The 12,716-nt window shown below is 35.4% G+C and overlaps 1 protein-coding gene across 1 annotated transcript in view; it reads left to right on the top strand.

The window, feature by feature from the left end:
• The window catches only part of MTREX (Mtr4 exosome RNA helicase), a 108,108-nt gene that overhangs the window by 18,875 nt on the left and 76,517 nt on the right, over positions 1-12,716 (top strand). Inside the window, exons 6-12 of the mRNA XM_025925061.2 lie at positions 3,169-3,343; positions 4,851-4,941; positions 6,366-6,490; positions 7,758-7,856; positions 8,524-8,626; positions 10,231-10,362; positions 11,928-12,007. Coding sequence (XP_025780846.1) covers positions 3,169-3,343; positions 4,851-4,941; positions 6,366-6,490; positions 7,758-7,856; positions 8,524-8,626; positions 10,231-10,362; positions 11,928-12,007 — 805 coding nt within the window. The remainder of the gene's footprint in view (positions 1-3,168; positions 3,344-4,850; positions 4,942-6,365; positions 6,491-7,757; positions 7,857-8,523; positions 8,627-10,230; positions 10,363-11,927; positions 12,008-12,716) is intronic.

Here is a 12,716-nt window from a genome sequence, read left to right as displayed (position 1 = left end):
TTTCTTGGACTTTGGGTTTGTTTTTCCATGTTGCCTCTGGCTTCTCTTCTTTAAGGTCTCTGATTACTATTACGTTGGGCTACTTAAAGTTGCCTCATGATTCATTGATACTGTGTTCATTTTGGGCCTCTTCTAATGCTGTATCTTCCAATTCATTAATCTTTGCTTCTGCATTGTCTAATATGTCATTAATCCCATTCCATGTATTTTTATCTCGGATGTTGTTATTTGTTATTAGCTCAGATTTTCCTTGTTGGAAGTTTATTTTTATGTGTGGTGGTTTTTTTTGTTTTTTGTTTTATTTCCCATTTGTCTTCTTACTACTTAACTTTTTTTTAGCTTCTTGAACATGTGGAATACTGTTTACAAACTGTTTAAATGTCTTTGTTACTGCTTTTTTCATTTGTGTTACTTCTAATCTGTTTTGATTGACTTTTCCCTGCGTTATAGGTCCATATTTTCCTCCTCCTGCATATTGTTTTGATGGAATGTTTGGCTGTTGTTAATTTTCATCACTGTCTTGGAGCAGTTTGATTATGATGTGACTTTACATAGTTCTTCTCATGTTTCTTGTGCTTGAGTTTGTTGGGCTTCTCAGATCTGTAGGTTTATTATAGTTTTCATCAAATTTGGGATAATTTCAGCAATTTTTTATTTCAAACATTCCCCATCCTCCTTTTTCCTTGGGATCTTCACTTAAACTTGTATCATGCCACTTTAAGTTGTCTCACAGCCCACTTACACTCTGTTTATTATTATTTTGTTTTTTGGAGTTTATTTTGTGTTTTTCACTTTGGACAGCTTTTCTTGTTAGGTCTTCAAGTTTATTCATCTTTTTTTCCGCCATGTCTAATCTGATTTTAATTCTATCCAGTGTATTTCAAATCAGACAATGGATTTTTCATCTCTACAAGTTTGATTTGGGTCTTTTAATTTTTTCCATTTTTTTTTTCTTACTGCTTTGTCTTTGTCATTCAGTTTGATAATGTTTCTAGGTGTGATTCTTTTTCATTTTTCCTGCTTGGGTTTATTGTATATGTCACATCTGTAGATTAATATTTTTCTGTTTAAAACAAATTTAGGAAGTTTCTCACTGTTATTTTTTCACATAGTTTTTTCTTCTTCCTCACTTTGAATCTTCCACTGGGACACTGAGGTTGTTTCTTTTCCTTTCTTTAGATTTGATAATTTTTGTTGATCTATCTTCATATTTACTGATACTTTGTTCTGTCATCGCAAATCTGCTCTTGAACCCATCTAGTGAATTCTTCATTTCAGTTATTATACTTTTCACCTGTAGGGTTTTCATTTATGTATAAGTATAAACACAATATCTCTCTGTTCAGATGGCCTGTTTATTGAATAATTACCCTCTATTTCCTTTAATTCTTAGAATATGGCTTCCTTTCATTTTTTGGACTGGTTTCTGATAGCTGCTTTGAAGTCTGTGTCTGCTAAGTCCAATATCTGGGCCCACTGAGAATTAGTTTCTCATGACTGCTTTTTTCCCTAAGGATGGATCATACTTCCCTGTTTCTTTTATCTTCTAATGTTTTGTTCGAAAGTGGACATTTTAGATAATATATTGTAGCATCTCTATATCCTTTTTTCTTTCATATCTTTCTCAAAGTTTGTGTTTGATCATGTTTGGATAGCTTTTAATTTTTTGTTTATTTAACTATTTGAGAAATATGGTTATATGGTTGTGATATTATTATTTCCTCAAATAGGTTATAAGCCTTTTGTGGGCCAGACTGTGTTTTTTTTTGTTTTTGTTTTTGTTTTTTTTATTTTTTTATGTTTATTTATTTTTGAGACAGAGAGAGACAGAGCATGAACGGGGGAGGGTCAGAGAGAGAGGGAGACATAGAATCCGAAGCAGGCTCCAGGCTCTGAGCACAGGCTCTGAGCCTCAGCACAGAGCCCGACGCGGGGTCGAACCCACAGACGGTGAGATCATGACCTGAGCCGAAGTCAGACGCTCAATCGACTGAGCCACCCAGGCGCCCCCAGACTGTGTTTTTTTTTTTTTTTTTTTTTTTTTTAATTTTTTTTTTCAACGTTTTTATTTATTTTTGGGACAGAGAGAGACAGAGCATGAACGGGGGAGGGGCAGAGAGAGAGGGAGACACAGAATCGGAAACAGGCTCCAGGCTCTGAGCCATCAGCCCAGAGCCTGACGCGGGGCTCAAACTCACGGACCGTGAGATCGTGACCTGGCTGAAGTCGGACGCTTAACCGACTGCGCCACCCAGGCGCCCCTAGACTGTGTTTTAAACAAGAAGACTCTACCACAATGCTAACTTTAGTCATCATGGTCTATATTTAAATACTTAATTAAATTTTCTTTGGAAAACCAAAACTACTTTATTGCATTTTGTTAATAGCTATGGAGGAACTTTTCCATAATTAGACCTATCATAATTCCAGGCAAGGACTGATTTGATATCTATTACATGTGGGAATGAATACATATGGATGAACTTATTTTTGAAACTCTAAAGAGCAAAGCTCATTTTCCAATGTTCAGTAATTGTTCATGCTCTATATGTGTATAAACAGACAGGCAGAGGGGCGCCTGGGTGGCGCAGTCGGTTAAGCGTCCGACTTCAGCCAGGTCACGATTTCGCGGTCCGTGAGTTCGAGCCCCGCGTCGGGCTCTGGGCTGATGGCTCAGAGCCTGGAGCCTGTTTCCGATTCTGTGTCTCCCTCTCTCTCTGCCCCTCCCCCGTTCATGCTCTGTCTCTCTCTGTCCCAAAAATAAATAAACGTTGAAAAAAAAAAAAAATTTTAAACAGACAGGCAGAGGCTCTCAACTTTTGGAGGCTCATTTATAGAACCAAAAGTGTTTTACTTGGAAGAAATAGGGTAACCATTAGTAATCTTTTGGTATTAATAATTAAGTTGCATTAACTCCAAGAGACCAGAGTTAAAATTAAATATTCTTGTTTGGTTAGACCACTACATTTCAGATTTATTATAATAATTATTATTTTAATAGTTTGTTAGTAGTGGTTAGAACAAGATACTCATGTTCTGCCAAGTCCATTGAAAATAAGTAATTAGGGGAAGTTGTGACAATTTATATATTAACAGAATTTTTAAATTACATACTTTAAAGAAAAGGTTTTGTAAATACTTGATTCTTATTTGCTTTCCCATTTCTAGGTATGCCATTGCATTGGCCTTAAGGGAAAAACAGCGTGTAATATTCACCAGCCCAATTAAGGCTCTGAGTAACCAGAAATACCGAGAAATGTATGAAGAGTTTCAAGATGTTGGTTTGATGACTGGAGATGTTACTATTAATCCTACAGCATCTTGTCTTGTTATGACCACAGAGGTAATTTATATGGTGCCTCATCCAGTCTTTCCTTTTAAATTTAATTAATGTATTTATTCACTGAGAACACCTAATGCGTTTTACTTGCTCTATATAAACAAAATGTAATGCTTTATTTTCTGAGATTTACTTGACAGGGAAAAAAGTTCATCTTAAAGGTCTATTTTTAGTAATTACATAAATTTGGTTGTAAATTTTAATATTTCTATTATTTGTCATATGATATAGATTTTTTTCACCAAATATTTTTATTTTTAATTTAAAAACGTTATTTTTTGAGAGAGAGTGCACTCGCAAGCAGGGGAGGGGCGGAGAGAGAGGGAGGGAGAAAATCAAGCCGGCTCCACACTCAGCACAGAGCCAGTAGTGTGGCTTGATCTCACAAACGTGAGATCATGACCTGCACTGGAATCAAGAGGCAGACACTGAACTGACTGAGCTCCCCGGGTAGCCCCGTCAATTTGTTTTCATGTCACTGACAATAAGTCTTTAAAAATATTTGGTGAGGGGCACCTGGGTGGCTCATTCGGTTAAGCCTCAAGACTCTTGATTTCGGTTCAGGTTATGATCTCATTGTTTGTGAGGTCCAACCCCTCATGGGGTTCTGTGCTGACAGTGAGGATCTGCTTAGGAGTCTCTCTCTGCCCCTCCCCCGCTCTTACCTGTGTGTGCGCTCTCAAAAAATAAACGTTAAAAAAAAGAATATAGAGTTTTGTATACATAGTTTCATATAAGTAGTGGCTTTTCCTTCCACTTTTTATTTTTGTATCTTAGTGTTGATACAAATACATAAATAAGTTCTTTTAAAATGTCCAGTTTAGTTTCCTCCCATAATAGCAGTTAAGTTTTACTTAAAACCTATGTGTTTATATCTTATGTTTTGAATACAATCAGTTATCTTTGCTATACCAAGTACTTTCATACATACTTGATTTATATCCCTGCATTTTATAAGGACATGGTACAACAGAGTGTAAATTAGCTTCTGGTCTGCAGAGTCAACCAAAAACATTGCTCACTTTTCATTTTGGTTCCCAAAGTAAGTTTCCATTCTCAAAACTTTTTCCCATGTGTGGAAGATTTTCTTTAACTCAAAAATCAGGATACTGGTTGCCAGAGAGCATCCATGTTGTGAGATGAAGTAGAAAAAATCAGTAAACAGCATAAGTTACCATGAGTTGGATAGAAGATAATTTTAAGTTACTCTCATATGCTACATAGTGTGGATCTTGTGATGAGTGTTGTATGTACAATGAAGTGGCTTCATACTTGAGATATATGGAAATAGGAGTGATAATTCTCTCCATGGATTGTACCTGATTACTAACTATTGAAAAGCCATTTATTTTGGTTTTATGAGAGAAGGAATATTATTTGATTTATGAAATGTATTTAAGATGTAATCTCCTAAAATTATTTTAATACTTCTATTAAAAAAGCATTTCTAAAATTTCTTGTTAGAAAGAACTTGTGTCACAATTTTGTGAAATCATTTATATTTTTTTAGATTTTGAGAAGTATGCTGTACAGAGGTTCTGAAGTTATGCGAGAAGTTGCTTGGGTCATATTTGATGAAATTCATTACATGAGAGATTCAGGTATATTCTGCCATGTAGTTGAGATGTGTGCCATGTATTTTCCTTAAGAAGGGCATTAGGAATTTTGAAGAACTAGTTAAATTTTGCTTTGAATTTTCATGTGGCTAGAGTTCTAATAGATTTTTCACTACACTGTGAGAAACATGATATAATACTTCAGATAGGATCTTATTTAACTTTAGTTTCTTAAATAGTAATCAGGTAAGAAAAAGTGCAAATTCATACAAAACAATTGGAATTAAAACTAGTTTGTTTTTAATAGAGAATGCTCCAAAATAACTGTTAAGGAATTTTTAAAACTTTTAGCCTACAGAGTTAACTTTCTTGATTTTTCGTTACTATTTTAGTTTTTAAAAACTAAGAAATGCATGGTTATGGTAAAAAAAAATACTAAGGATTATGAAATAAAAATGAGAAAAAATTATAATTATCCCTTTACTTGAACTATTACACTATTGTAAGGACTCGTAGGTATACTTGGACTTTTGAGTGGAGCTGGGAGGGCTAATGGTTACTTTTAAAAGTTAAATATTTAGTATGTACACAATTAAAGTAAAATTCAGTTTTTATTTAAACTAAAACTCTGAGTTAACCTGTATTTGTAGTGCAAGTAACAAATTCATGAAAGTAAGTTTTGAATAGGTCTGTTTTGGTTTTAAAATTCTGAATCCTGGGGGTGCCTGGGTGGCTCAGTCAGTTGAGTGGCTGACTTCAGCTCAGGTCATGTTCTCATAGTCCGTGAGTTTGAGCCCTGCGTTGGGCTCTGTGCTTACAACTCAGAGCCTAGAGTCTGCTTCCAATTCTGTGTCTCCCTCTCTTTCTGCCCCTCCCCTGCTTACTCTGTCTGTCTCTGAAAAATAATAAACATTAAAAAAAATTTTTTTTAATAGAATTCTGAATCCTGTATTGATACATTTATTTTAGAGGAAAATTCTCACGCTGATTTTTTTTTCCATTTAAATAAAAACTGACATGATTTTACTGCTCATTAAATCTTTCATATCTAGAGATCATGAGGGTAATTTGGATGAAAGTTGCCTTAGAGTAAAGTAACAGTGTGTCTTTGAAATTTGTTGCTGTATAACTTTTCTAAAAGTTATTAACTTTGTTTTCTCAAAATGAAATGGAAATACTGTTTCCATTGTCATGGGACTCTTATGCTGTGTGAGAAGGTTCAGTCTGGAGCTACTCCAGAGGCTGTAATTGTAGAGTACATTGTGCTTTTAGTGATTTAGTCTCCCACTTTTCTACTGGGTAAATTCACGGTAAGAACCATAGTAGTTTTCAGTAGGGATTTGTAGCTAAAAATATTTGTGTAAAGTGGCCTGCATTTCTAATTAATGAGCTTGGGATAAGATAATTTTAGATTACTTACCAATAAAGTGACTCTGAATTCCAAGGTATATTTGTTTTTTTTTTTTCAGAGCGTGGTGTTGTATGGGAAGAAACTATTATTTTGCTTCCTGACAATGTCCACTATGTCTTTCTTTCGGCTACTATTCCAAATGCCCGACAGTTTGCTGAATGGATTTGCCATTTGCATAAACAGGTATTTTCTTTGTTTTTTGAAGTCTTCAATACTTAAAACGTTAAGTTGTGATTGCTATCTTATATACTTTGTTCTTGATACCGCCCTAGAATTAGGAAAAGCTTTTAATGTGAAGTTACTTCTCAAGTCAAGCAAGCTCATCAGAATCAACTGACTAGCTTTTTACAAGTGTGTATTTTTTTTTAAGTTTATTTATTTATTTTGAGAGAGACAGAGCATGAGTGGGGGAGGGGCAGAGAGAGATGGGAAGGTGGGGAGAGAGAATCCCAAGCAGGCTCTGCGCTGTCAGCACGGAGCCCAGCGCAGGGCTCAAACTCACAAAACCGTGATACCATGACCTGAGCCGAAACCAAGAGTTGGAAGCTTAACCAGCTGGGCCACCCAGGTGCCCCTTAAGTTTGTATTTCTGAGTGGCATCTTAAACCCAATATATCAGCATCTCCCGGAGTAGGGTCTTGGGAGCTCTGACTTTTAAAAGCTCCCAAGTTGATCCTGGTGGTCTGCCAGGTTTGGAAACTAATGCATTTATTCATAGAGTGAGCCCTCTGAGAAGAGAATTTCCTCTAAGACCTCAGTACCAGGAAAAAGCTGGGCATTTCCTGAGCATGTGATATGATTTTTCTGTGAACACAGTCACATGTTTTCCTTTTGCTTTTGTGGTCCAACTTTTGCAGCAGTATAGGGCCTTATGGCAAACATTTGTTTATGTGTACTAAATTTATTCTTGGTTTTGTTTTCCTGCCCTCATTTTTCCTTTGTACCAATATTCTTACAAAGTATTATCTGTTCATAAGGTCTCTAATTGTGTTTTTCTAACACCTGTGTTGCTTCTGTACAATAGAAACCTAGTGGATCTTCAACCCGCTGATTTAGTAAAGCTTTGAAAACTCACTTTGGGTCAGAAAAGTCCCATTTACCTCAGGGAGCATTCTGTTTTACCATACCACTGCAGTGTAGTAACAGGGGTCTTCTTTAATTTTAGTATCACAAGTCTAGGGTATGAATCCAAGGTCTTTATTGAAACTCAAATCATATATCTGGCCCTAATTAGGGTATTGATAAAATTGAATAGATGGTAATGTCATTTGAGAGCTGATTTTTCCACATTTTTCTCTTGCCTTGTTTTAAAAATTTTTAGTTTTTCTCTTTTTGGGATGTTGAATTCAAAAGTGTATTTCCCCAAGGTCTTTTACTTAGATCAAATACACAGTATAATTTTGAAGAAATTAAATATTATATGCCTAATTGTTTTTCATTGTTTTTACAGCCTTGTCATGTAATTTACACAGATTATCGGCCGACACCATTGCAGCACTACATTTTTCCAGCAGGGGGAGATGGCCTGCACCTTGTGGTTGATGAAAATGTGAGGGAGTAATGGTGATTCTTAATCTGTAGTGTCAGGGTAGAAGTTCATTTTTTCTTTCTTAAGTAGTTTTATAGTCCAGAATTGTTGGGTTTGTGTGTACTTGTATTTCAAAAATTATATTTAAGACTTGTGTTTGGTTCTCTGTTTCTCTTGTGCATGAATTAAGATTTTTCTTCTTTCCCAGTGTTTTAAAATGCCTGGAGAATAGGGACTTAGGATGTGTTTCAGATATGTTATGTTTTGCTTTACCCCCTTTTAATACCTCTTTATCACCTTTTATTGTACCTCACACACAACTTTATTTTGTATTTTTTGTTTTACAATTTTTTTAATGTTTGTTTATTTTTGAGAAAGCACGCCTGTGAGCAGGAGAGGGGCAGAGAGGGAGAAAGTGGATCCCAAGCAGGCTCCAGGGTCATTGCCCACAGGGGGCTCATCTCATGGCAGTGAGACCATGACCTGAGCTGAAATCAAGGGTCAGATGCTTAACTGAGTGAGCCACCCACTGTCCCTGTACAACATGTTTTAACTCTTTTAGTGACCTTTGTTATCATTATCGTATTAAATTATTTTTATTTTGAGGAAGGTTTGTTTGGAGGTATGAAAAATGTTTGGATTTTGGTTAAATCTTACTGAAGTAATGTAGAAAAATATTTGATTCCAGGGTGACTTCAGAGAAGATAATTTTAATACTGCAATGCAAGTACTTCGAGATGCTGGTGATTTGGCAAAAGGAGATCAGAAGGGGCGAAAAGGAGGAACAAAAGGTAATTTGAAATTTTGTTAACTTTTTTCCCTCAGGAAGCTGTATAAAGATCTAGATAGTAAATGATAAAATTGGATAAAGGTTCATCTCTTTTTCCTATGTGACATTAATTGAGATATAATTCACATACAATACATTTCATCCATTAAAATGTACAATTTAATGGTTACTGGTATATTAACAGAATTATGCAATCATTAAGATAGTTTTTTATTGAGATATAATTCATATACCATAAAAATCACCTTTTTTAAGTGTACAAGTCAGTGTATTTTAGTATATTCACAAACTTGTGCAACTACTATCTAATTCCAGAACATTTTCATTAACTCAGAAGGAAACCCTGTATCCATTAGCAAGTATTCCTCATTTTTCCTCACCTCTTCCCGCACCCCTCGGCCTTAGACAGTCCCTAATCTACCTTCTATTTCTTTTTTCCTTTTTGAACATTTCATATAACTAGAATCACAATTTGTGTGTTTTTTTGCAGCTTCTTCTTTCACTTAGCTTGTTTTCAAGGTTCATTTCATTCTGTAGCATATGTCAGTACTTCATTCCTTTTACAGTTAAACGACATTTCATTATATGAATATGCCACATTTTATTTATTTGTTATCAGTTGTTGAACATTTGGGTTATTTCTCTTTATTGCTTATTGTGAATAGTGCTGTAAATATTTGTGTTCTGTAAGTTTTTATGTAAGCATACGTTTTCTTTTCTCATTGAGCATATACCTAGCAGTGGAATTGTTGAGTCATATGGTATTTCATATGTTTAAATTTTTGAATAACTGCTAGATTATTTTCCAAAGTGGCAGCTCCATTTTACATGCCCATCAGAAGGGTCTGAAGTTTCTATTTCCTCCACATCCCTGCCAGTATTTACTGTAATCTATGTGAATATAGTCATCCTAATGGAATAAAGTGGTATCTGAGGGTGGTTTTGATTTACATTTGTCTCATGGCTAATGTGGTGTTCATTTATGTCCTCATGTGCCTATTGGCTATTTGTATATCTTATTTGGAGAAATATTCAAAATCTTTTGCCAATTTAAAAATGAAATTGTCTTGTTGTTGAGCTATAAGGATTCTTTGTATACTCTGGATAGTAGACCCTTATCTATATTTTCCCATTCTGTGGTAATGTGGTCTTTTCACTTTTTGTTGGTGTCTTTTGGGTCCCCTGGGTGGCTCAGTTGGTTAAGCGTCTGACTTTTGATTTCCACTTAGGTCATAATCTCATGGTTTGTGAGTTTGAGCCCCACATCGGGCTCCACACTGACCTTGTGGAGCCTGCTTGGGATTCATTCTCTCTCTCTCTCTCTCTCTCTCTCCTCTCTCTCCTCTCTCTCCTCTCTCTCCTCGCTCTCTTCCTCTCTGCCCTTCCCCTCCCGCCTTCAAAGCATTGTTTTTAATTTTGATGAAATCCAGTTTATGTTTTTTTTCTTTTGTTATATATCATACCTAAGAATGCTTTGCCTAATATCATATCTTGGAGATTTACTTCTATATAGTTTTTAAGAATTTTATAGTTCTGTATTTTATGTTTAGGTCTATAATCCATTTGGAGGTAATTTTTACATATGTTTATATACTCTTTTTGCAGGACCATCAAATGTGTTCAAGATTGTGAAGATGATTATGGAAAGAAATTTTCAACCTGTAATTATTTTCAGCTTTAGTAAGAAGGATTGTGAAGCCTATGCACTTCAAATGACCAAATTAGATTTTAACACAGGTACTATGTAATTTCAGCATAGTTTTAATGTTACGTGTAAATGAGTGTATATCTGTTTCTAGTAAGAAGATCAATATGTTGTGATTAATCTATTGTGTATTGCTAGGATATGCAGTTCCCCCTACAGTCACAGTAACAAGTACTCATTACCTTTGTAAAATCTTTAAAAAGACCTTGTTTTATTCTTTCCTTCCTTTCCTTTCTTTTGTTTTCTTTTACTGGGAGGTTTAAAGTACATTGCTCTGTGTAAAATCCAAAGACCCTTACTGAAAAATACTAGAATTAAATTCCCTTATACTTCATTGCTATAAGCTCCTTTGCTTTGGGGATTTTCTGTGTGACTACGTAAGGTTAGGTTTCTTGGCCAGATCACTTTCTATATAGAAAGTGCTGTGGTTTCGGGGCGCCTGGTTGGCTCATTTGGTTAAGTGTCCAGCTTCGGCTCATGTCATGATCTCACAGTTCATGGGTTCGAGCCCCACGTTGGGCTCTGTGCTGACAGCTCAGAGCCTGGAGCCTGCTTCGGATTCTGTTCTGTCTCTTTCTCTGCCCCTCCCCGCTCACACTCTGTCTTCTCTCTGTCTCTCAAAAATGAATAAACGTTAAAAAAGAAAACAAAGTATTGTGCTTCATTCTTCTGGAAATCCAAACCAGGAAGGCTTGACCTTTATTTAACCGTGGTATAATCTTTTGAATAAAGTAGTTACTTATATTTAATTAATAAATTATTCCCACATATTATCTTTAAATGTAACTCAAAGTCACACAGCTAGGTAGTAGCACAGCCTATCCAAAAATTCAGCATACTGAATACCAGCCCATTTATTATTCATTTCATCCTTTTACATATGTAATCTTGTATTGTGAGGAGTGAATAATATCCTCAGTCATCCAAAATCAAATGTCATTTGTATTGCTTTCATTACCAAGGCACAGAACTAAACCCATGCATTTTAGGGCTATTTTTTTACTTATCCATAAGCAAAGTGATAATAACAGATAACCCACATAAACTCCTAAAGTTAGTAATATTTTATTTTTTAATGGAGAAATTGCTCTGCTTAGAAATGTTTTCTTTTAACTGCTAATGCTGAATTTGCTTAATGTCACAGGGTCATATATTTAATTGAGCAAATATATATTGGCTTCCTATTATTTAGTAGATGCTATATGCGAAGGCAGTATGAAGGTTAAGAGCATATGCTTTGGAATTGCTCCTCTAACAGTTAATAGCAGTTTCCATCATTTGGAGTTAGTCTCACTTTCCTCAGTAGTGGATAATAATAATCCCTGCGATCTATAATTGTTAGTCTTAAATATTGGATATACGGCACTTAGTGTAGTTTTTGTTATTTTTATAAGATAGTACTTTTATTCATGGATAAATTCTGTTAGATATATTTTGAAGGGCAATGAATTTTATTAAATGGTAATTTTTATCCACTTTCCCTTTTGACTGCCTTAAATACTCTTTTATTCTTTATAGATTTTTATTCTTTGCAGTGTGTGAGGTTTGGTATCACTGATTCATTTAGATATTTATGTACCTTTGAATTTTTTCTTAGATGAAGAAAAGAAGATGGTTGAAGAAGTATTCAGTAATGCCATTGACTGCTTGTCTGATGAAGATAAAAAACTCCCTCAGGTATGATTTAGTGTCCCTAAGTGTGGGTATTAAGTGTGGTAGGGTACTTTCACTTTGCATTTCTTGGTTTTGTTACTATATATTGCACTGTTTATGCACTGCTTTAAATATGTTGCGTTGTACCCAGAGATAATACCTTGATTTTTATTTTACACTTCTGAAAAGATGACAAAAGGAAAGATTTGCTGCCTAAGGGAACTAAAAACTAGCATGGTCTGGAAATTACTGCTTCAGTTCCTAATACTACAGAATTATTAGTGCTAGTTAATAAATTTCTTTATTTTATTTAGAGAGAGGGAGGGAGGGAGAGAGCAAGTGCCTGTGCAAGGGGGAGGGGCAGAGAGAGAGAGAGAATCCCAGGCAGGCTCTGCATTGTCAGCAAGGAGCCTGACACAAGCCTTAAACTCAGGAACCAGGAGATGATGACCTAAGCTTGAAGATCAAGAGTAGGACACAACTGACTGAGCCACCCATGTACCCCAAGTCACTAAATTTCTTAATTTATAGGACTACCAAACAAAACACCTAATGAAAATCATGTGTTTAGCAAGGAATTTAATGTCTACTCTGCTTTTAATCCAGTGGCTTCTCTTTTGACTATTAGAAATGCCTGGAATTTCTAAAATCTACTTATGACTAGGTGCCCCTCTCAGAGGTTCTGGTTTCATTGGTCTGGTGTGTGTTGTGGTTGTTAGAATCTCAGAAGCTC

This window comes from Puma concolor, chromosome A1, assembly GCF_028749965.1.
Source record: "Puma concolor isolate L17-30 chromosome A1, mPumCon1.1.hap2, whole genome shotgun sequence".
Lineage (NCBI taxonomy): Eukaryota > Metazoa > Chordata > Mammalia > Carnivora > Felidae > Puma > Puma concolor.
This window is presented reverse-complemented; position numbering and strand designations above follow the sequence as displayed.